This window comes from Phascolarctos cinereus, unplaced genomic scaffold (genome assembly GCF_003287225.1).
Source record: "Phascolarctos cinereus isolate Bilbo 61053 unplaced genomic scaffold, phaCin_HiC Scaffold_4;HRSCAF=312, whole genome shotgun sequence".
NCBI classification, from domain to species: Eukaryota; Metazoa; Chordata; class Mammalia; order Diprotodontia; family Phascolarctidae; genus Phascolarctos; species Phascolarctos cinereus.
In genome coordinates, this window is record NW_027555847.1 from 698,229,743 (window position 1) to 698,253,802 (window position 24,060).

The 24,060-nt window shown below is 42.6% G+C and overlaps 1 protein-coding gene across 2 annotated transcripts in view; it reads right to left on the minus strand.

Moving 5' to 3' along the window:
• Positions 1-3,522, minus strand: part of LOC110196865 (P2X purinoceptor 7-like) — a 45,416-nt gene extending 41,894 nt beyond the window's left edge. Inside the window, exon 1 of one of the 2 annotated variants that reach the window (XM_078154290.1) lies at positions 3,264-3,522. In XM_078154290.1, coding sequence (XP_078010416.1) covers positions 3,264-3,388 — 125 coding nt within the window. In that variant the 5' untranslated portion in view covers positions 3,389-3,522. The remainder of the gene's footprint in view (positions 1-3,263) is intronic. The other variant, XM_020970301.2, reaches the window with a different exon arrangement.
• Between the last annotated feature and the right edge of the window lie 20,538 nt (positions 3,523-24,060).

Below are 24,060 nucleotides of genomic sequence, written 5' to 3' on the forward strand. Positions count from 1 at the left end.
CTGGAGTCCATGGACACCCAAGGAGTTGAGGGAGAGATTTCCAGGGCTCTATCAACTTGTAACTTATTCCTATTTTGACAACTCTATTTCAGCATAAATGGTTTCCTTTCTAATCCTATGTATTTTATTTTATGCATTTAAAAAACGTGGTTCTGAAAAGGTCTCTACGAACCCCTATGGGACTACAGGATTCACCAAATGGCCAAAGGGGTCCATGACACAAAAACAGATGAATGACCCCTGATTGAGTCCAAACCCCTCATTTTACAGATGAGGAAACTGAGGCCCAGGAAGTTAAAGTGATCTGCCAAGGGTCACACAGCAAGTAGCAGAGTCAGGATTTGAATCAAGGCCTTCTCACTCCAAATTCAGCACTCGTCACCCTATACCAAGCTGCTACCCATAACTTGGTTCCCTGCTTTGGACTCCAGTTCTTCCAAGACTAGGGTCCTCCCCATTGCCAGTAGAATGCAGTTCTTTGAAGCCAGGATCTGTTTCCTTTCTCTTTATGTTAGTATCCTCATAGTTAATTTACACAGTGCTTGGTACTCAGTACATGCTAACTAAATTGAATTGAATTAATCCTCCTTCCCTCCTGGTGCTATCTCAGGACCATAGGCTGTGCAGCTAGGATTCTGCTTCTGCTCCCCAACATTACTAGGGAGGCAGAATGACCTGGTAAAAAGAGCAGTGGGTTTGGCTTCAGAGGGCATGAGTTCAAATACCTGCTCTACCGCTTAGTATCTGTGTGGCCTTGGGCAAGTAAATTGACTCTCTGACCCTCAGTTTTCTCATCTGTAAAATGAGAAGGTTGGATTAAGGTCCCTTCTGGCACTAAATGTGTGATCCAATGACTCCTGGCCCCCTAGTGCCACATCTCCATGACACTGGCTTCCTCCTACCTGCCAAGACCTTCTTTTATTCCCTGATGCTTCCCCTCTTGTGATGCTCTCTGCTCTCCTGGTCTGACTGCCAGGTAAATCATGGGTAGGATAGCTTGAGACTTCCCACTACCATGAGCTGTCCTCATGGTAGGAAATCTTCCACAAAGCAGGGCTGGTCATTACTCAGGACACCCTACCTTTGAATAGTGTTACCAAGAGCAATACGGCTATAGGTGTTTCCCCCTCCCTCTAAAAGTGCCCACTTGCCCAGCTGAGTAGGTGCACTCTATATATTCCCCCAGGATTATATTGAATGGATGGATAGATGGAGAGATGGATGGATGCAATGGATGGATGGATGGATGGATGGATGGATGGATGGATGGATGGAGAGATGGAGAGATACATGGATGGATGGATAGATGGATGGATGGATATAATAGTTGGATATAGTGGATGGATATTATAGTGGATACAATAAATACATACAATAGATGGATGAATGCATAGAGATAGATCTATGAATGGATGGATAGATGGATTGATAGGATGGAAGGATGGATGGATTATGATAGTTGGTTATGATAGATGGATGGATAGGATAGTTGCATATAGTGGATGATGGATGGATTGATGGGATGGATGGATATATGAAAACAACGGATGGATGGTTGTGTGTGTGTGTGTGTGTGTGTGTGTGTGTGTGTGTGTGTGGTTTGTCCTTTGTCCTCAAAGAGGACCATGACATCAGGGAGATGACCACATGTCTTGCAATTGAATTGGATTTCAGTGAGAGATGGATGTGATCGATGGATACCGTGGGTTGGCTATGATGGGTGGATATCAATAGATTCAATGGATAGATTGATGGATGGATGGATGGGTGGGTGGATGGATGACAAACTCTTTCTTAGACTTGCTTGATTTTCATAATCTCCCTGAGCAGAGGTTAGACTAGAATAGAATTTTAGAACTGAAAGTTGCCTTAGTGATCTCAACCACCCCCCTCATTTTAGAAATGAGGAAAATGAGTCCCAGAGAGAAGTGAATTCTCTAATACTTAGCACTAGTTAGTGGAAGAGCTGGAACTATAACCCATACCATAGGCTCCTGGATTTAGAGCTGCAAGGGGCCTCAGAGGTCATTTAGTCCAAACCCTCACCTCTCATTTTACAGAGGAGTAAACTGAGTCATGAGGAGGCTTTGCCAAGAGTTAGGATGAGAACCTAGGTCCTCTGACTACAGAACAAGATGTACTTAATTAATTCCATTGCACCAGGCAGGTAGATTTCTGCACTGACTGAAGGCAATAGCAGATGTTGGGAGCCAACTGAAACCACAGGATCCTGGTAGAACCAGAGAGGGGAGTTTTCAAAAATCTTCCCCTCCCTGTTCTTCTGAACCTCTTCTTTGAGGATACTTCTATGCTGATGAGCATTTCAGGCTTCTAAGAACCTAATCAGGCTTCCAGGTTTCTTAGACAAAGGCATTCTTAGCAGCTACTCAGTCCTAGTAGGGCAAGAGACCCCTTGAAAGACAAGGTCCCCTTCCACAGAAACCTGTTGCTTTTGCCATGAACAGAGGGCAAATGGGACCTTCAGGCAATTTTTTTTCCTTTAGGCTAAAGGGGCTGATCTTAACATTCTGCTCGCTGAAGCTTGTTATAAACTGGCAGAGATGCCCACTGTTTATCACTGAAGGGAATCCATCCTGAAAGTCCAATTATCTCTTCCCCACAAATCTAGAGTGTTTGCCGGAATCTTCCCACAATTACATAGTGGGAACACAGATCTAGACCTAGAAAGGACCCACGGGGTCATCTAGTCCAACTCTCTCTTTTTACAGATGAGTAAACTGAGGCCCAGGGGAGTTTAGTGACTTTTGGCATCACATACGTCGTTGGCATCAAAGGTGATATTTGACCTGGGTCATATCATAGAATCATAGCTTTAGAGGTGAAATTAACCTTAGAGGTCATCTGGTCCAAACACCCTCATTTTTACAGATGTGGAAACTGAGGTCCAAGAAGCTTAAGTGACTAGTGCCAAGTCACATAGGTAGTATCAGAAAAGAAATTTGAACCCAGACCCTCTGACTCCATAGTCAAAGCTCTTTCTAGTGCCTCCAAGTATGTTTTATTCTGTAGCTTCTGATTCATTTACAAGAAATCGAAAGTGCCATGCCCAAATACCCACCAAGCCTTTTACTGGAAGTCTCCTGGTACTGCTTTCCCAAATGTTGACAGTCAGTGGAAATATGGATGGGGATGTAGGATCACACACAGTGGAGGGACAGAGAAGAAATGTATTACTGGGGGATGAGGGGAGGGTTAGGGGCTGAGTTGTTAGCCAAAGAAGAAAGCAGTCCCATATGGCTTACCAAACATAGAGGAAGACTATCATACAGAGGGTCCATCTTATAGTCCCATAGGTCATGCTTTGAACGCGGATGACCTTGGCAGTCTCATATTTGCATATGTCCCTCCAGCTGCAGCAGAGACACATGGCTGGTGGCAAGCGTCTTCCAGCTCCCCGAAGAAGAGCTCACAGCCGAAAAACACAGATGGCAGTCAGCCCAAGAGAACCAGAAGACAGAGAACATCCTGTTTTGGAAGAGGAGCCCATCATTTTCACTTCCTCCAATGATAGGGGAGGGGAGGCGGGGCCTGGCAAAGGCGGCCTATGTGGTCATAGCTGGAGGGGAAGAAACAGGAAAAAAAAAAGAAAAGGAAGTCTTTCCTTTTCTGCCTAGCAAACTACTCCCCTTCCCCCTCCCACCTCGCCCCAACTCCACCCCCAGAAGTCTGCACAAAGATGGTGTTCAGGAGAAGGGCATTTCTGAAATTCCCTCATTTTGCTTTGACATCATAACAGACTGTTACCAGTTCAATTCATTTCTATCTGAATAAAGGGGAAGCATTTTAAATGTCAAGAGGTCCAGGCCTGTGACTGTGTACTATAAAGGGGGTCCAGCTAACCCCATTGCCCCACCTGGCAGACCAAGATGAGTGAAGATCCCCCCAGCTTCGAGTGGGTCTATCCTCCCAGTGCCCCAGAAACTTGTGGGCTGACTATAATTTCTGCCAGAAAAAAGAAGGAATAAACAGATCTCAGCCCTATGCTATTCCACCCCTTAAGTTTTTATCGATGATGTGGATGGAGATGTGGGTAGCATGTTTGTCCAGTTGGAAGATGACACCAAGCTAGGAGGTATAACTGATCCATTGGACAGCAGAGCCAGGATCTGAAAAGAGCTTAAGAGACCAAAACAAGGGCCAAGCTGGGCAGCTGAAATTATAGGGTTCAAGGATTCAACTTCACAAGTACAGGCTGGGGAAGGAAGAGCTGGGAAAGAGTCCTCAGTTACAAGTGGAATATAAGCTCAATGTAAGTCAACATAAGGATGGCTGTGGTAGCAACCATAAAGAAAACCTACTGCAATCTTAGATGGCATTAAGAGAGGGATTATGTCCAAATGCAAGAAGCTGACAGGCCTGGTCAAAGGTCAGAGTTTGACATAGTCAAAGCAGCTGGGTCACTCTCTCTTCCAGAGTCCAAGGTATGTTGGGTCTGCTTCTACTTAAAACTGTAGTTCAGAAAAACAAACAAATAAAAAACCAAACTATAGCTTACAAGCCTACACAATGATTACTAGTTAACCCACAATTCTTTCAAAGAAAAGGCATTCATGAAGTGGCAAAGTTAGGAAAAGTAGGGGAAAAAATAGACTATTTCTCCATAAACCTAGGGTAGATTCCTCTACAAATTCCACGCCATCAATGGGAAATATGGACGCGTAGAAGACTCACAGTATGGCAGGCACACATATAGACAGCACATCTGGCGAGGTCATAGGTTGGTCAGCGTGCATGTAAGAAACACATGTGGCTAGGACATCTACACAGAGAGGCATATTATGCCTCTTAACACTTCAGAGCCATCAGTTCCTTCTGGGAATGTCACTGAACTGCTCTCTTAGGGGCAGCTAGGTGGAGAAGTGGACAGAGCACAGGACCTAGAGTCAGGAGTCCAAATTCATTCTCAGACATTTACTAGCTGTGAGACCCTAGCCAAGTCACGTAACCTCTCTGTGCCTCAGTTTCCTTATTTGTAAAATGGGGATAATAACAGCACCTACCTCCCAGCATTGTTGTGAGCATCAAATAAAACCACATTTGTAAAAGTGCTTAGCGTGGTGCCTGGCACGTAGCACACATTTTTTGTTATTGTTGAGTTCTTTCAGTCATGCCTGATTCTCTGTGATCCTATTTGGGGTTTTTTCTTGGCAAAGATACTGGAGAGAACTGAGACAAACAAGGTTAAGTGACCTGTCCAGGGTCACACAACTAGTAAGTGTCCAAGGTCAAATTTGAACTCAGGTCTTACTGACTCCAGACCCAGCAGTCGATCCATCGTGCCACCTAGCTGCCCTGGTAACAGATTAGATAAGGGGGAGGAGGTAAGAGAGAGTAAGGAGTCCAGGAGGACACCTAGATTTTGAGCCTGGGGGATCAGGTGGCTGGTAATAGCCTCAACTGTGATAGGGAAATTAGGAAGAGGGGCCTGTTGCCTAAATTTATAACCGAAGGAAATAATAAATTTTCAGTTAGAGTTAGTGAAAATAAAGATTTAATTTTTTTCCCAGCCAAGTTCACAGACTCCCTGAAATCTATCCACAAACCCTTTGGGGGTCTGTGGTCCCTCGGTTAAGGAACAGTGATCTAATTCTGCTTTTCTCTTGCCCACCTCTCTCCATTTTCCCCACAAGAATATCCTGAGACATTTTTTGGAGCTTTAGCTAAACTGTACCTAGAACATCTGCTCACTTAGGAAGGCTACCAGAGAGGGAAAATGGGTTAATCTAATGTGACCTATTTGTTTTGAAATCATGTTGGATTTTGTGATCATCATTTCCTTTTGTAGACTTGTGTTCTGTAAACTTCTGTAGACTAAGATTAAGTAATCTCATCTCTACTCATTTGTTCTAGAATTTTCCTATGAAATCATGTCAAGGTCACTGTCCTACAGTCTGCAGACTGTTTCCATTCTTTTTTTAAAAAAATGCAACATTTGACCTTCTTCAGTCCTACCACTACCAATGTATCAGCAATTATGCTTGCCTCTAGGCAACTAGGTGGTACAATGGGCTTACTACAGTGAGGAAGAACTGAGTTCAGATCCAGCCTCAGAGACTCACCAGCTGTGTGGCCCTGGGTAAGTCACTCAACCTCCCTGTGCCTCTGTTTCATCATCTGTAAAATGGGGACAATGTTTTTTGCCTCCAGTCTGTCAATCTACTCTGTAAAATGGGAATAGTAATAGCACCTACTTCCCATGATTGCTGTCAGGATGTAATGAGATAACATTTGTGAATCACTTTTAAAAAGTCTTAAAATTCTATGTAAGTACTAGCTATTATTAAGTGCCCCGTAAGGAGGCAAACAGTCAATAAGCATTTATTACGCATCTACTATATGAGGCAGCCAGGTGGCACAATGGGACCTAGAGTCAAAAGGACCTGAGTTCAAATGTGACCTCAGATACTTACTAGCTGTGTGACCCTGGGCAAATCACATAACCCTTTTTGCCTCAGTTTCCTCATCTATAAAGTGATCTGGAGAAGGAAATGGCAATCCACTCCAGTACCTCTGCCAAGAAAACCTGAAATGGGGTCATAAAGAGTCTGATACAACTGAGCAACGACAAAGTAGTATTAGATGTTTTAAAAATTATATTTTATAACTTCATACAAAAATGTTACCAAATAAAGTTTTCTTTATGAAAAATTAATCTATCGTATTATAATTATGTGTTGTATTATAAGTAATTATATTGTAATTAACCTGCTGTGTGGCATTGTATGTACAGGTGCATGGTAGATTCCAGAATTTCTTTCCCTTCATATTGAATGGGAGTGAGAGGGCAGAGGCAGCAGAAAGGTTTTACTGAAAGCCAAGGCTTTGCGTGACTGAAAAAGACTGGGAACTATTGTTTGAGGCTAGGAAGACAAACAGTGTCTCCCAGAAAGCAGCTGTGCCAAGGACCAGAGGTTACCAATGCTTCATGAATCATGGAGATTAATGTTTCCCCGGCTCCCTCTGGTGTTGGGTGGGGCAAATAACTGGGCTGGACTTGAAATGGTCAAGCTCTGGTCCTTGTCAATCAATCAGTCAATCAACAAACATTTGTTAAGCACCTAGGAGGGGTTAGGTAGAGTTTTACATTTGTAAATCTCTCTCAGAGAGTTTATATTCTAATAAGGGGGTGACGAAAAGTACATAATTATATATAGAATGAGCATTAAAAGGATAAATATAAATAAGGCATCTTTGAATGTGATTAGATGCTTGACCAAAAGTTCTCCCTGGGGTTAATTTTTTTTTTAAGTGTGAGAAAAAATAGAGTAAGATTCAAGGAAAACTAGAACAAGGGATGTTTAAGAAGGGAGAAATTCCTTTCCTGTGCAGGAGGCTGGGGTCAGGGAGGATTCCTAGAGGCAGTAATATCAGGGCTGGGAAAGAATTTCCCTCAAGATTGTAGATCTAGGCCTGAAGAGACCTTAGAGGCTATTAAGTCCATGTGACTAACCTAAGGTCACACAACTAGAACACTACAGAGATAGGATTTGAACCCAGGTCCTCTTTTCATTGTCCCCAGCTGCCTCTCATCGGCTTTCTTTAAGGCTTTAAGGTTTACAAAATGTTTAAACATGTGATTTCACTTGATCCTCAAAACAGCCTAGACAAGTTGTCCCCATTTTGCTGATTATTTATTGATAAGGAAACTAGGCATTGAGAGATTAAGTGACTTGCTTGAGGAAAAGGAGGAGGGAGGGAAGAGGAGGAAGGAGGAGGAGGAGGAAGAAGAGGAAGAAGAGGAAGAGGAAGAAGAAGAGGAAGAGGAACAAGAAGAGGAGGAGGAAGAGGAAGAAGAAGAGGAAGAGGAAGAAGAAAACAAGAACAGCTAGTGCACATCCGAGGAGGGACATAAACCCAGGTTTCTGTGAATACGAGTTCACCTCTCTTTTTTTATGCCTCATCACCTCTCTTAATTTGGTGATAATATTACCATAATATCGTATATCATAATATAATGATATTATCATGTGATAATAATAAAATCATTATTTAGTGACTTAAGATTTGTGAAGTGATTTATAAGTAAGTACCCTATTTTATTCTAACAACTATGGTAAGTTGTTGCTCAGTCATTTCAGTTGTGTCTGACTCTTTGTGACTCCACTTGAGGTTTTCTTTTTTTTTAAACTTTTTAGGCATTTGGGATTAAGTGACTTGCCCAGGGTCACACAGCTAGTGAGTGCCAAGTGTTTGATCTGAGGCCAGATTTGAACTCAGGTCCTCCTGACTCCAAGGCCAGTGCTTTATCCACTGTAGCACCTAGCTGCCCCCACTTGGGGTTTTCTTGGCAAAGATCCTGGAGTGGTTTGCCATTTTCTTCTCCAGCTCATTTTGCAGATGAGGAAACTGGGGCAAACAGGATGAAGTGACTTGCCCAAGCTCACACAGCTAATACGTGTCTGAGGCCAGATTTGAACTCGGGTCCTCCTGACTCCAGGCCTAGCTTGCTATCTGCTGTTCCACCAGCCGCCTCTTCATCTTGGGGAATGTAAGAATGGGCCTATCAGTGTTTAAATGACCATGGTAGTGTTTAGTGAGGCAACAGAGAGACCCAGCAGGGCTGTAGGCAGAGCCCAGCATGGCGCTGATCTCCCGTCTTTGGCCCTTGTATAATAATAAGAGCTGGCATTTATATGGCCCTCTGATGTGTAGATATTCCTCATCTGTTCCTCACAATAACTCTATGAGGGAGGTGCAATTATCATCTCCATTTTTACAAATGAGAAAACTGAGGCTGAAAGAGATTGTGACTTATTCAGGGTCACAAAGCATATGAAGAAGGATTCGAACTCAGGCCTTCCTGAGTCCAACTCCAACATCCTATCTACTGTGCCACCTATAGCATCATTGTGGTATGTGAAGGGGGTTTATGGGGGTCTGGGCCTATCCTGGACTTTTTGTGGCTAATGCTGCTCTAGCACCCACACAAGGCTCGCCCCAGGAAGGGACAGAAGCAGGGATGGTGCTATGAAATCATGTCCCCATCAAGCATTGCATATCTTGAGAAAAGCAGCCTAGCAGACAGCATTGACCTTGGAGCAGGAGAAGGGTTTGAATCCCAGCCCTGACCTTTGCTAGCTACGTGACCTTGGGCAAAAGAACTGAGACTCAGTTCTCTCTGTAAAATGGGATTTAAAAAAATTGAACTCAGTTCAACATTGATGATTGTACAAGCTAAGTGTATCAACTATGCTGTGGACTCTGTCGCAGAGCCAGGCCAGTTAAATCTCCCTGCAGCGTTCTAGCTTATCTCTGAGAAGTTAAGGTTTCTCTTTTCTAAAGTTATCAGCTCAAGCCCCCACCAGTCATACCACCTCACTCCACTATGAGGTACCTCAGACAAACTGAAACCTGGGAAAGATCTTAGCTTAAAAAAGCCAAGGGCTCCCACTATATCCAGTCATCCTGATCTGTATCTGACTCCTGGATCCAGATGGCTCCGGAGGAGAGAATGAGACTGGTGACTTTGCACCTGCCTCAGTTAAATCCAATTCACTTGCGAGTCATGGCATCACCTCCCTGATGTCGTGGCCCTCTTCAAGAATAAAGGACAATAAAGCCAGTGAGTTACAATCCAGTTTCATTTAACTTAACATCAATTAACTTTTTTGAAAGGGATATTTACATTAAAGCTATAACAAGAAGAAAACTATACCCATTTCCTCCCAACCTTTCAGGGCCACACCCTCCCCTATACCACCTTTGTCTTTGGTAAGAGTGGGCTCAGACTTAGCACAGTATTGGTCCCAATATGTTCATGTCCAGACGTGGCATCAATGCTTAATGAGTTCTTGTCTCAGGTGCCTCTTCAGTGTATTGATGCTGGGTTGGTGGCAAAAACCCAGCACGAACTCAGATTCCCCGAATCCAGAGTGATGGATGGCTCCCAAAGGCTCTCTCTCATGACCTTTCAGAACTTACAAGGTCATAGTCTTCACCTAAAACAAAAAAGAACAAACACAAAACCAAAGGACTGAGTCTGTTCTAGGGGACTGCTATATTGTTCTCAGAGAAGACAACCCAAGACTTCCCTCTTTAAAACACGATCTCTCACTGGATGCCGTTAGTAAAGGAGTCAAACAAAGAGAGAGTGGTGGAAGAGGATGGCCGAGGCCATCCATGGCCATCTGGAAGGTTCCCCAGTGGCAGTTAGTCAAACCAGGACAGTTACAGACTGTGTACACATGGTCCAACATCTCTTCAACGCACTTCCATTGCACATCGTCCATACTCTCCGAGAAGCAGATCCCCGAGTCTTCCAGAGCCCTAGTACATAAGCTTACTTCTAAATCTTGTCCTAGAGAAGGGCAAGAATTGCAGCAGCAGCCCTGAGTGCTTGCAGCTTGGCGACTCAACAAGTAACACCAGTCAAGGCAGAGGGAAAAGTGCAGGCTTGAGAGGTGAAGGCGCCATGATGCTCTGTCGTTTACTAGTCATGTCCCATAGACGAGACCATTTCCCCTCTCTAGGCCTCCATTTCCTCCTCTATAAAATGAGGGGATTGGTGTTGTCCACCTTGATTCTCCTGGCTTCAGTTTCCACAGCTGTAAAAAGAATAGGTTGATCTAAAAGATGACTAAGGTCCTTTCTACCTCTAAATCTATGATCCCAAGAGCCTACGTCAAGGTCAGGACCAGTGGAGCTATGGTTCAGAGGAATAGACTGGGACACAAAACAGCTGAAGAGGCCCATCTGGTGCTTTCAACATCTCCGTTCATACCCCCATCACACACACACTTGCCTATTTCAGCCCAACTCCCATTGCTCACCCGCACTCCAATGAAGCCAGATTTTACTTGGCTCTCTCTCCTTTTCCATCCCCGCCTCCAGGACTTCCTCTCTACTCTCTTCTACATTGGAACAGTCTCCCACTTAACGTCTGCCAGTCCACTGTCTTCCCTTCCTTTAAAACACCACTCAAAGCTAGCATCCTCTGGAGCCTCTCCTGATAAAACCAGAGTGGGGGGTAGGATGACTTTGTCCACCTCCCCAGTGCAGAACTTCCCCAGATTACAGACCTTTTTTTTAACCTCACTCATAGAGAAAAGTCTTGTCCCATTCAGATATAAGCTGCAGGAGGGCAGGAATGTCTTGGGTCTCATGTACTGTGCTATATAGCAGTAGTGTCAACCTCAACTAGAAATGGGGTCTACCATTCCATACAGAGAGATCCCTGCAGACCACATATTGACCTAATTTTAAAATGTCATATTGATGGGGTGCTTGGGTACTTGTGTTTGGGCACTTGACTTGGACCCCAATTTTTCCCTAGCCTCAGAAACACTGTCTCTGGCAGTTTCTCCTCAGCCCAAAGACACCGTGCCTAGCAATTACTCATGAGTGGGCCCCTGCAAGACCCTTATCTCTCTCCTTGGTGCAGTTACAAACAGCACCTGAAAGAATTATTAGTTTGAACTGGCTTTGCACTGGGTCATAAAGATATTCTTACCCACTGGACTATCTATACTACTGCCATACCTCATTATCTATATCTTGGGCTCCTCATTATTGTATTCTAGACTTAAGACACATGGATACTCCCTACATCTATCTTGTCAAACAAGACATTGACTGGTAGCAGACTGGACAACTCTCAGTTACCCCTGAACTCTAGTTAACTTAATGACGTAGCAGGCCTCAAACTACACCTCCATGTGGCCTGCCTTGTGGGCTTTTCCTAGTGAACTCTGGGCAAAACGCCTGCGCAGTAGGTACAAGAAGTGCACGTTCTTTTAAGAACTGACCACTCCTTAACCACTCCCTAATCCCACCCTGAATCACCTAGTTAGCAATATTTGGCACATGTTTTATTGTATTTTATACTATATAAACTTTACCTGTACCCCTCTAAGATCTCAGGTTCCTTAAGAATCCTTGCCCGCTGAAAAGCGTAACAATAAATCTTTGCCACCTTGACTTAAAGAATGCTTGAGTCTGTGAATTCATTCCAGGAGACCCTGCCGTGTACTTCGGTCTCTGAGGGGTCTCAGCCTCTCAGACTGCAACATCCTGATGAAATCCCCATAAGGTAGGTCTCTATTTTGCCCAGGCCATGCTCTGCAACAAATCCCTGCTTCTTCAAGAGCTCTTTCCTGGACCACCACCCATGAGTTTACCTCCCATTTACACTCTACACGGTATATATCTTGCTTTGCATGCTGTCTCCCTCATTAGACTGTAAGCTCTCTGAAGGCAGGAACCATGTTTTTTTGTCTTTCTTTGAATCTCCAGCACTTAACACAGTGCCTGGCATACAGGAGGTGATGAATAAATGCCTGTTGTTGATGATCATGCTATCTTATGGTCTTAGAGAATTGCCTAGATCATGGAAAGGTTGACTTATCTAGGATCACACGGTCAGAAAGGCAAGATTTGAAACCAGGTCTTCTTGGCTCAGACTGGTTCTCCACTACTGGGTGGGTCTTCAAATATGGAAGATATGGTATGTAATGGTAGCTTCTTGAAAGCAGGGATTGATCCCTAGCACTTAGCACAATGCTTTGCATATAATAAGTGCTTAATAAATGCTTCCTTCATTCACTCACTCATGTCTTCAGCAACCTCAGTCCATCCAGGTATTTCACTCTCTCTGTAATGTCCAGAATTCCCTCACCCAGGGAATTCTGTACCTCCCTTCCAACAGTGGGATAAGTTCAATACCAAAGGAAGAGGACAAAGCTCCAGACTGATTATAGGTAGTAGTTTAATCAATTGCATACTTACACCAGGGCAGTATGATGGATTCTTGCCAAAAGTTCAGTTGTCATCAGTCTGGAGCAGTGGCCAGACTACAGGTTGGATCCCCGAAAAGACCCCAGGAAACCCTAGTGGTAATTATGGAAATCAAGCAAAGGCAGATGAAGCCATAGAGTACATCACCACTGATTGGTGGGTATTTTGGGTTCCTGCTTCGTAATTAGCTTGGGTGTTAAGCCAATGTTATGGAGTAAAATGCCCAAACAGAGGTTTGTGTGTTGATCATGTATGTGCAGGTCGTAAACATGCCACCGTATCCATGTTATGACTTTCATCAGTCACAGTATCTAAGTTACGACTCAGTATCTAAATTATGATTCAGTATCTAAGTTACGATTTTTAACAGGTCAACATGTCCGGGCTTCCATCTTTCACAGAGTTTGCATTTATGGCTTTCACTTCTTACTGTGTGTTATAGCTTTCACCAATCGGGACCCTATGCTCTCTCTTCAGGACCTTAGGTCTTGAGAACCAAGACCCCTTTTCAAGGTGCCTTTTTCTCAAACGAAGTGTTGGTTTGAGACCACCTTTCATGCTGCTTGCCCCACGGCATTTTGTAGTGCCCACCTGAGTGCCAGGATTACTAAACAATAATAACATTCATAATAAAAACAGCATTTATATAACACTTTATAATATGCTTTATGTGTTAGCCTATTAGATATACACATACCACCCATGTGAGGATAAGTACTATTAATATTATTATTATTTTCATTTTACAGATGAGGAAACTGAGGCAGAGTGCTTAAGTCACTTGTCTAAGCTCACAAAGCTAGGAAGTGTATCTGAAGCAGGATTTGAACTCGGGGTCTCTTAATTCTTCCTCCAGGATTCTTATCCACTTACTGCACCACCTAGTGGCTCCTGCAGTAAACATTGAAGTCAAGGACCACAGTGTCCAAGGCAGGTTCTTATTCACAGGGCCATGGAAGCCTAGGTCTAGAGCTAGAGGTAACCTCAATTCCCTTATTTTACAGATGAGGAAACTGAGACACAGGGAGATTCAGTGACTTGACCAAGGTCACACAAGCAGTAAATGACAGGGGCAAGATTTGAATACAGCTCTTCTGATTACAAAACATGCAGACCACTGTGTGGTTTGTCCTTCGTTCTCAAAGAGGACCATGACATCAGGGAAGTGATGCAGTAACGTGCAAGTGAATCAGATGTAGGTGAGGGAAGGCTGTACAAAGTCACCAGCCTCACTTTCTCCTCCTCAGCCATCGGTGTCCGAGGGTGAATGAATGAATGAATGAAGGAATGAATGGATGAACAACCAACAATCTTTTTTTCCCCCATTGGGCACAGTGCCTAGTGCAGGGTTGCGCACAAGTCTGCCTTCAAGAAATATTAGTCAGTGGAGCTTCCACAAAAGCTTGACAACTTTCCAAAATATGTTCTGTATATGTCTCCTCCCTCCCCCAAGAGCTCCCTGCCTGAAGGCAGGATTAATGAGTTTCTCTTAGCCACAGGACCAAGCCTACTTGCAGCTGTGGTTAGAGCCTGTGGGATAAATTAAGGCGGGAAAGCTAACAGTGACAGCTTGCTGAATGTTTCACGAAATTGTAATACATTTTTTTTCTTCCTGTTCCCGCTCTTCTTATTAATCCCTCTCAGAGGATTTGGGGTTGGGAGGCTGAGCCAAATGATAGTTTTTCAAGTCAGATCTCTGGGGGAGAGAGAGACAGAGAGACAGAGACAGAGACAGACAGAGACAGAGACAGAGACAGAGAGAGAGAGACAGAGAGAGACAGAGAGACAGACAGACAGAGACAGAGACAGAGACAGAGACAGAGACAGACAGAGACAGAGACAGACAGAGACAGAGAAGAGAGAGAGAGAGAGAGAGAGAGAGACAGAGAGAGAGAGAGACAGAGACAGAGACAGAGAGAGACAGAGACAGAGAGAGACAGAGACAGAGAGAGAGATGGGGGAGAGAAAGGAGGAGAGGGAGGGAGAGAGAGAGAGCCAGTAGGACTGTTTGGCTAGACCATAGTGGGTATGAAAGGATATATGTTAGAAGATTGGAACAAGAGGAATGGACCAAGTTATGAAGAGCTTTAGATGTTAGATATATCCAAGAAATAATAGGGAGCCAAAGCATTTTATTGAGTAAAAGAGTAACACAGTTAGACCTGCATTTTAGGGAAATCACTTTGGTTGCTGAGTGGAGATGGATTAGAGTGGGGACAGGCTTAAGGAAGGCAGACCAAATGAGAGACTATTGCAATACTCTAGGCAAGAGGTGATGAGGGCGAGAACAAAGGTGTTGGTTTCATGAGAAAGACAAGGATACAAGAGATATCCTTGCGGAGGTAGAACTAGTGAGATTTAACAACTATTTCGATGAGTGGAATGAGAGTGATGATTTGAGGATGACATCAAGGTTATGAACCTGGGTGACTAGAAGGATAGTGGTGCCCCTGACAGAAACAGGGAATTTCAGAAGAGGGGAGAGTTTGGGAGGAAAAGATGTCCAGTTCTGTTTGGGGCATATTGAGTTCAAAATGCCTATGGGATGTATGATTTGAAATGGCCAATAGGCAATTGGAGATAAGAGACTGGAGCTCAGGAGAGAAACTAAGGCTGGATGTATAGATCTGGAAGTCTTCTTCTGAATAGAAATGGCAACTGAACCCAGATGAGCCAATGTGAGAGAGGACTGAGTGGGACAGTGTAAAGAGAGGAGAAGAGGACCTAGGACAGAGCCCTGGGGGATGACTTTGGTCAGTGTCACTAGTGAAAAATTAGCCAGGAGACTGAGGAAAAGCCCAAGATTGTCCCTGAAATGAAGGCCCAATTTCTTTTAAATATTACTATTCTTTCTGTAATATTGTATGGCTATGAGTTATGGAACATCACTGCATCTCTTGAGAATCACCCAGAGGACAACGGTAGGTGTGAGCGGGCTGTTACAAATAGGAAGTTATGAAGATGTGGCATCCAAGAAAATATAGCTGGAGAAAAAGAAGGGTCGGTCACAGCAAGAGTGTGGAATGATGACGGATGACTTGTATATTCCATTGGTATCCTATAATACTGAAAGAATGCCAGGGAGGTACCCTTGGGTGGATATGGAGGATTTATGGAAGTACATGAATGAATGGATGGATGAATGGTGCATCTTTTTTTTTGTTTTGTTTTGTTTTGTTTTTTTGTTAGGCAATGGGGTTAAGTGACTTGCCCAGGGTCACACAGCTAGTAAGTGTTATGTGTCTCAGGTCCTCCTGAATACAGGGCCAGTGCTCTATCCACTGTGCCACCTAGCTGCCCCATGAATGGTGCATCTTGAAAAATCATTTTCCTAAACCATTCAATTCAGTCAAAACAAAGGTGGAGACTAGTAATGGCCTTACTTAAATTAAAGTGTTCCTTCCCTAAGTCTGATTGAATGCTAATCCATTTTCCAGGAATTTAAACTAAAAACTATGGCCCTGTTTCCTCTCAGAAGGGCTAGGGGTCTGGTTGGGGGGGGGGAGGAGTTATGGGGGGGGACCTGCTATGGCATTATTTTCTTAAAAGTTTAAGTACTTATAAGGTTGTCCTCATTCAGATAAGCCCAGAAAAGACTTTAGATTACAGAAATATTTATTTCTTAATGTTTTTAAAAGAGAAAAATGGAGACTCTAATATACTTCCATACTACTTCCTTCTCCAGACTAAATAATCTCGAAGGCCTCTTTCAGCTCCACAGCTAGGATCCAATGATCCTTTGATTTTATGATCTCCTTCAATTCAGAATGACTGAATTAGAACAGTGGTTGGTACATTTGTTGTTGTTCAGTTGTTTCAGTCATGTCCAACTCTTTGTGATCCCATTTGGGATTTTTTTGGCCAAGATCCTGAAATGGCTTGCCATTTCCTTCTCCAGCTCATTTTACGGATGAGGAAACTGAGGCAAACAGGGGTAAGTGACTTACCCAGGGTCATGCAGCTGGTAAGTATCTGAGGCCAGATTTGAACTCGGGATGATGAGTTTGCCTGACTTCAGAATCAGCACTCTATCCAGGGAGGTCAGTAGGCAGAGTATAGGAGAGTATTCCAGGCATGAAGGGACAACCAGAAAGCATGCCCAGAGTCACTAGATGGAGTGTCTTGTTCCTGGAACAGCCAGGAGATCAGTGTCACTGGATCAACAAGGATGTATTGGGAAGCAAAGTGATGTTCACCTTTCGTTCTCGAAGAGGTCCAATGACATTAGGAGGGTGACATCTTGACTTGCAAGTGAATTGGGTTTGATTGAGGCAGAACTGTGCAAAGCGCTCAGCCTCGGGAGTCAAGTGTAAGAAGACTGGAAAGGAAGGCCTAGGTTATGAAGGACTTTGAATGCCAAACAGCACTTTGTAATTGCTCCTGGAGGCAATAGGGAGCTATTGGAGTTTATTGAGTAGGGCAGTGACATGATTACACCTGTACTTTAGGCAAATCACTTTAGTGTCTGAATGGAGGACTGGACTGAAGTGGGAAGACTTGAGGCAGGCAGACTGACCGGCAGCTATTTCAAAATAGTCCAGGTGTGAGGCAGGGCAGCTAGGTGGAGCTCCTGAGTCAGGAAGACCTGAGTTCAAATCTGACCTCAGACATTTACTAGCTGTGTGACCTTGGGTAAGTCATTTAACCCTGTTTGCCTCAGTTTCCTCATCTGTAAAATGAGCTGGAGAAGGAAATGGTGAACCACTCCAGTGTCTTTGCCAAGAAAACCCCAAATGGGGTCAGGAAAAGTCAGACATAACTGAAACAACAATGAGCAGAGATGGTAATTAAATCCACAGGAGTTAATGAGCTCACCAAGTGAAATAGTAGACAGGGAAAAGAAGAGGGTCCTAGACAGGACCCTGAGGGACATCACCTACCTACGAGACACCACCTGAGGGTCACCACCTACAAAAGCATGATCTGGAAGACCCAGCAAAGGAGACTGCAGCTCGGTCAGACAAGTAGGAAGAGAAGCAGGAGAGACGGTGTCCCAAAAACCGAGAGAGGAGAGAGTCTGCAGGAGAGAGTGACCACCAGTGCCCAAAGCTGCAGACAGGTCAAGGAGAATGAGCACTGAGAACAGCCTTTGGATGTAGCGATCAGGAGATCACAATTTCAGTGGAATGATAAGGTCCAAAGCCAGATTGTGAGGGGTTAAGAAGAGAGGAGAGGAGAGATTAGTAGATGCCTTTTGGAGGAGTTTAGCTACAAAGAGCAGAAGAGATAGAGGATGATAGCTATCAGGGGTGGAAGGATTATGTGAGGGGAGACGGGGGCATGTTTGTAGGCGGTAGGGAAGGAGCCGGTAGATAGGGAGAGAATTGAAAATAAGTGAAAGAGTGGAGGTGACAATGGGAGCAATCTGTTGGAGGAGGTGGAGATGGAATGGGATGGCTTGAACAAATCCTGCCTCAGACACTTACCAGCTGTGTGACCCTGGACAAATCACTTTACCTCTATTTGCCTCAGCTTCCTCATCTGGAAAGTGGGGGTAATAATAGCACCTTCCTCACAAGGGTGTTGTCAGAATTACATGCCTTCCCTCAAGGTTCTAGGGGGTAACCTGAGGAGTTAGGGTTGATTTTTAACACTGCTTTTCTTTTCTTTTTGAAAAGGACTTTTTTAATGTATTTTTAAAAAATTTTAAATGTTTTATAAACTTTAGAGCACTATGTATGCAGTAGCTGTGATCAATGGGGCTGACGTTTTCCCTACAGGATCAAATATAAAGTCCTTGGCTTGGCATTCAGTGCCCTCCAATCTACCTTTCCATCCTTAGTACATTTTATCCACCGACAATCCGGACCACGTGATGGTCTTTGCTCTGGTCTAGCTTTCTCTGACCTCCGAGCCCTTGTGAATGCCAACCCCAAGGCCTGACCTGGATTCCCATTGTATGCCCACTTTCCCAAAACCTTCTCACTTATGATTCAGCTCAGACTGTGCCTCCTCACTCCTTGTCTATGGGCTTGAACATCCTCCTCTGTAAAATGAGCAAGCTGGATAAGCTGATCTCCAGGGGCCCTTCAGCTCTAAATCTTATGAGCCTTTGAGCATCCTTAAGTCTTCCCTGATCCCCCCAGCTAGAAGCTAGTCTTTCATCCCCACTCTCTTATCCCTCTTTGCCCTATCCCAGGTACCAAATCATTTTATAATTTGCATTCCAGGCCTCCAGAGAACATAAAGAGCCATCCTTGGATTCAAGGAAATCTAGGTTAGAGTCCTTCCTCTGAAATCTACTGGCTGTGTGACCCCCAGGAAACTCTCTGATTGGCAGAAGGAATTCTCAGAGAAGGAGCTCCCAACAACAGTAAAGATTCACAGTTCTAGCCAATAGATATTATAAATATTATTTATTTGTAATATATGTATACATTATAGTCTATATGTAATATGTGTATATGTTATAAATGTATTTGTAGTATATATTATAAATATTACACATTTGTAATATAACATAACTACAAAAGCACAATTATATAATAGCTAGCATAATAATAATAGCTAACATTTATTAAAAATTCATTGGTTTGACATAGTAATAGCCAGGATTTGTATACTGTTTCAAGGTTTGCAAAGTGTTTTTAAAATATTGTCTCATTTTCTCCTCACAACAATTTCGGAATATAGGTCCTGTGATTATCCTCATTTTACAGATGAAGAAACTGAGGTTAGGTGACTTGTCCAGAGCCACACAGCTAATAAGTGTCTGAGGCCAAATTTGAATTCAGGTGTACCTGACTCCAATATAGAGCTCTATGCACCCGACCACTAGTTGCCTCTCTCTCTCTCTCTCTCTCTCTCTCTCTCTCTCTCTCTCTCTCTCTCTCTCTCTCTCTCTCTCTCTCTCTCTTTCTCTGTACGTATGTATATATGTGTATATACATATATATCTCTATCTCTCTATTTATCTCTATCTCTCTATATATCTCCAGTGCATTTAAGCAAATCCTTTATAGAGGTATTATGGAAGGATAACTAATGCTAAGAATCATCTAAGGACCTCAGTGGATTGAAATTTCTACCACTAGAAGAGAGTACTCATATGAGTAGGATTTTCAGACTATCAAAGTATCAAAAGCTCATACTTGGGGCAGCTAGGTAGTGAAGTGGATAGAGCATCAGCCCTGGAGTCAGGATGACCTAAGTTCAAATCCAGCCTCAGACACTTGAAGCTTACTAGCTATGTGACCCTGGGCAAGTCACTTAACCCTGATCGCCTTGCCAAAAAAAAAAGTTAATATTTACATTTTAGAGTTTGTACCCTTCTCCTATACTTTAAACCTTTGAAGGCAAAGACTTTATAATTTGACACCTTTCTATCTCCAGAGCTTAAAACTATACCTTATCCGTAGTATAGTAATAGCTGGCTTTATATATGTAGTCCTTGAAGATTTGTTTATAAGATCTCTTTGTCCCTCACAACAACCCCAAGAGATAGGCTCCTCATTTTACTGAAAGGACAACCAAGGCTAAGAGATTAAGTGATTTGCCCCTGGCCACACAGCTAGTAAAGGTCAGAAGCAAGATTTCCACTAGAGAGCTGAACTCACTCTCCCAAACCCCACTCAAATTACCCAGCTAGGTCCCCAGGGTAGCTGACTATGCCTTCCTGTGGAGGTTCTGGGGGTAACTCTGAAGGTCTGGAGTTGATTTTTAATATTGTTTTTCTTTTCTTTTTCAAAAGAGACTTAATTTTTAAAAATTGAGTTTTTAAACTCAAAAATTTTTAAATTTAAAAATGAGGTTTTTTTTTATATTTAGTTACAAATTCTTTCCATCCTTCCAGCCCCTCCCCCATCCATTGAGAAGGCAAGAAATACAATATCCATTATACATATGAAGTCATGTGAAACATATTTCTACATTAGCCATACTGCAAACTAGAGAAACAAGAAAAATAAATAAAGAAAATAAACCTGTTTTAAGGCACACTCTGAATCCATTAGTTCTCTCTCTGGAGGTGGATGGCATTTTTCATCCTGAGTTCTTTTGAATTGTCATGAATAATTGTATTGACCAGAGTTGCTAAGTCTTTCACAATTTATTATCATCATAATATTGCAGTTACTATACAACAGTTATAGATAACAGTTACAGTGTTATCCTGGTTCTATTCACTTCACTTTGCATCAGTTCATACAAGTCTTCCCAGGTTTTTCTGAAACCATTCTCTCTGTTATTTCTTACAGCACAACTGTATTCTGTCACAATTATGGACTACATCTTGTTCATCCATTCCCCAATTGATGGGCATCCCTTTAGTTTCCAATTCTTGGCCATCACAAAAAGAGCTACTAGGGGCAGCTAGGTGGTGCAGTGGATAGAGCACCAGCCCTGAAGTCAGGAGGACCTGAGTTCAAATCCGGCCTCAGACCAAACACTTGATACTTACTAGCTGTGTGACCCTGGGCAAGTCACTTAACCCCAATTGCCTAAAAAAAAAGGCTAAAAAAATAAAAAAAGAGCTACTATAAATATTTTTGTATATATGAGTCCTTTCCCCTTTTCTTTGATCTTGGGGTATAGACCTAGGAGTGATATTTCTGGGGCAAAAGGTATCAACAGTTTTATAGTCCTTTGGGCATAGTTCCAAATTGTCCTCCAGAATGGTTGGACCAGTCCACAGCTCCGCCAACAGTGCATTAATGTACTTATTTTCCCACATCTTCTCCGGCATTTTGTCATTTTCCTTTTCTGTCATCTTAGTCAATCAGATGTGCATGAGGAGGTACATCAGAGTTGTTTTAATTCACATTTCTTTAATTATTAGTGATTTAGAGAATTTTTTCATATGGCAATTGATAGCTTTGATTTCTTCTTCTGAAAACTGCCTGTTAAATTAAAGCCATCTATAGTCATATGAAAAAATGCTCTAAGTCACTATTGATTGGAGAAATGCAAATCAAAACAACTCTGAGGTTATCACATCACACTTGTCAGATTGGCCAACATGAAAAAACTTGAAAATGATAAATGTTGGAGAAGATGTGGGAAACTTGGAACACTAATGCATTGTTGGTGGAGGTGTGAAATGATCCAACCATTTTGGAGAGCAATTTGGTACTATGCCCAAAGGGCTATAAAAATGTGCATACCCTTTGATCCAGCAATAGCACTTCTAGGGCTATATACCAAAGAGATCATACAAATGGGAAAAGGACCTACATGTACAAAAATATTCATAGCAGCTCCTTTTGTGGTGGCAAAGAATTGGAAATTGAGAGGATGCCCATCAATTGGAATGGCTGAGCAAGTTGTGGTATATGGATTTAATGGAATACTATTGGCTATAAGAAATGATGAACAGGCTGACTTTAGAAAAACCTGGAAAGACTTGTATGGTCTGATGCTAAGTGAAGTGAGCAGAACCAAGAGAACGTTGTACACAATAACAGCCACATTGTGCAATGACAAATATTGATAAACTTAACCCTTCCCAGCAATACAAGGATCTAAGACAGCTTCAAAGGCCTCATGATGGAAAATGCTATCCACATCCAAAGAAAGAACTATGGAATTTGAATGCAGATCAAAGCATACTGTTTGCTATTTTTTTTCTCTTCTGTTGAGTTTTGTTTCCTCTTTCTGGTGGTTCCTCCTACTGGTTCTAATGTTTACTTACAACATCACTAATCTGAAAATACTTTTTATAAGAATGTATATATATATATATATATATATATATATATAGATATATCCTATATCAGATTGTGTGCCACCTTGGGGAGAGTTGGAGGAAGGGGGAGAAAAATTTAAACTCAAAAGCATATGGAAGTGATTGTTGATTAATCAAAATAAATTAATAAAAAAAATTTAAAAATGAAAAAAACTACCTGTTCATATCCTTTGACCATTTATCAATTGGGGAGTGGCTCTTATTTTCATAAATTTGCCTCAGGTCTCTACATATTTGAGAAATAAGACCACTATCAAGAGAAACTTGCTAGAAAAGTTTTCCCCTCAAGTTTCTTGTTTTTCTTCTAACTTTGGCTGCATTGGGTTTTTTATGCAAAAAGGAAAAAGAAAACCTTTTCCATGGAGCCTCTATGTACTCCCCAATATTGATTGATATCAATTTACCACCGAGAGTTAATTAGCCTTTTCAAAGATATGTTGACCTACGTAGCAGAAGTCAATCATTCAGTCAACAAACACTTATTAAGCTCCTGCTATGTAGATACAAGCACTGGAAATACATAGAAAGGCAAAAGACAATTCTGCCCTCAAGGAGTTCATAATCTAATGGAGAAGACAACATGCAACCAACCCTGTACAAACAAGCTATAGAGAGGCTAAATTGAGAGGAAGGAGGAGCATTAAGGAGGATTGGGAAAGCTTCTTGCAGAATTTGGGATTTTAGCTGGGAGCTTAAGGAAGTCAAGGAAGCCAGAAGGCAGAGATGAGAAAAGAGAGGATTCCGAGCATGGGGGACAGACAGAGAAAATGTCGAGTCAGGAGGTGGAGTGCCTTGTTTGAGGAATAACAGAGGCCGCTGTTCCTGGATTGCAAAGTATAGAGAGAGGAGTTAGATGTAAGAAGATGAGAGAATTTTATTTTTGATTCTAGAAGCAATAGGGAGCCACTGGAGTTTATTGGATGGGGGAAGGAGGATGACATGATCAGCTCTTCATTTTAGAAACATCACCTTGACAGCTGAGTGGAAAATGGATTGGAACAGGGAGAGACTTGAGGCAGGGAAAACAACCAGCAGAGGAGAGAAGGGGGCACATGGGAGAAATATTATGACGAGACTTGGCTTGATAAAGGGAGGAGGGGAAGGTGAGAGAATGCAGATAGCTTCTGAGTCTGGGTGAGTGGGAGGATGGAGGTGCCCTCAACAGTAACAGGAAAGTTTGGAAAGTGGGGTTGTCCCCAATTCCACATCATAGGGGCTACAGGCATGCAATCTAGAAAATCGATGTAAAGTTTTTTGGCTCTCCCTTCATACCAGAGAAGAAATTGTGCACATTTTTGTATAGAAAGATAAAATATGTTGACATGATACAATACTATACATATATTTCATGCATTTCTGAGTTTCTAAACTTTTTCTGTGTCTGCTCTTTGGGAGTCCATCTGTGGCTTCTGCAAAACTCCCCAAAAATTCCCACTTAGTTTCTTATGCTTATCTCTAACATATCAAAACTCCAATGGGGGAAGTCACAATGTGGAAGGGATAACTGTAATAAGAAAGTTTGAAAGGTGGAAAGATCATGAGTTCACTTTGGACATGTAAGAGCCAGGATCCAAGCCGAGGTCCTTCCACTATGATAATAACTGATATTTGAATCAATCAATTAA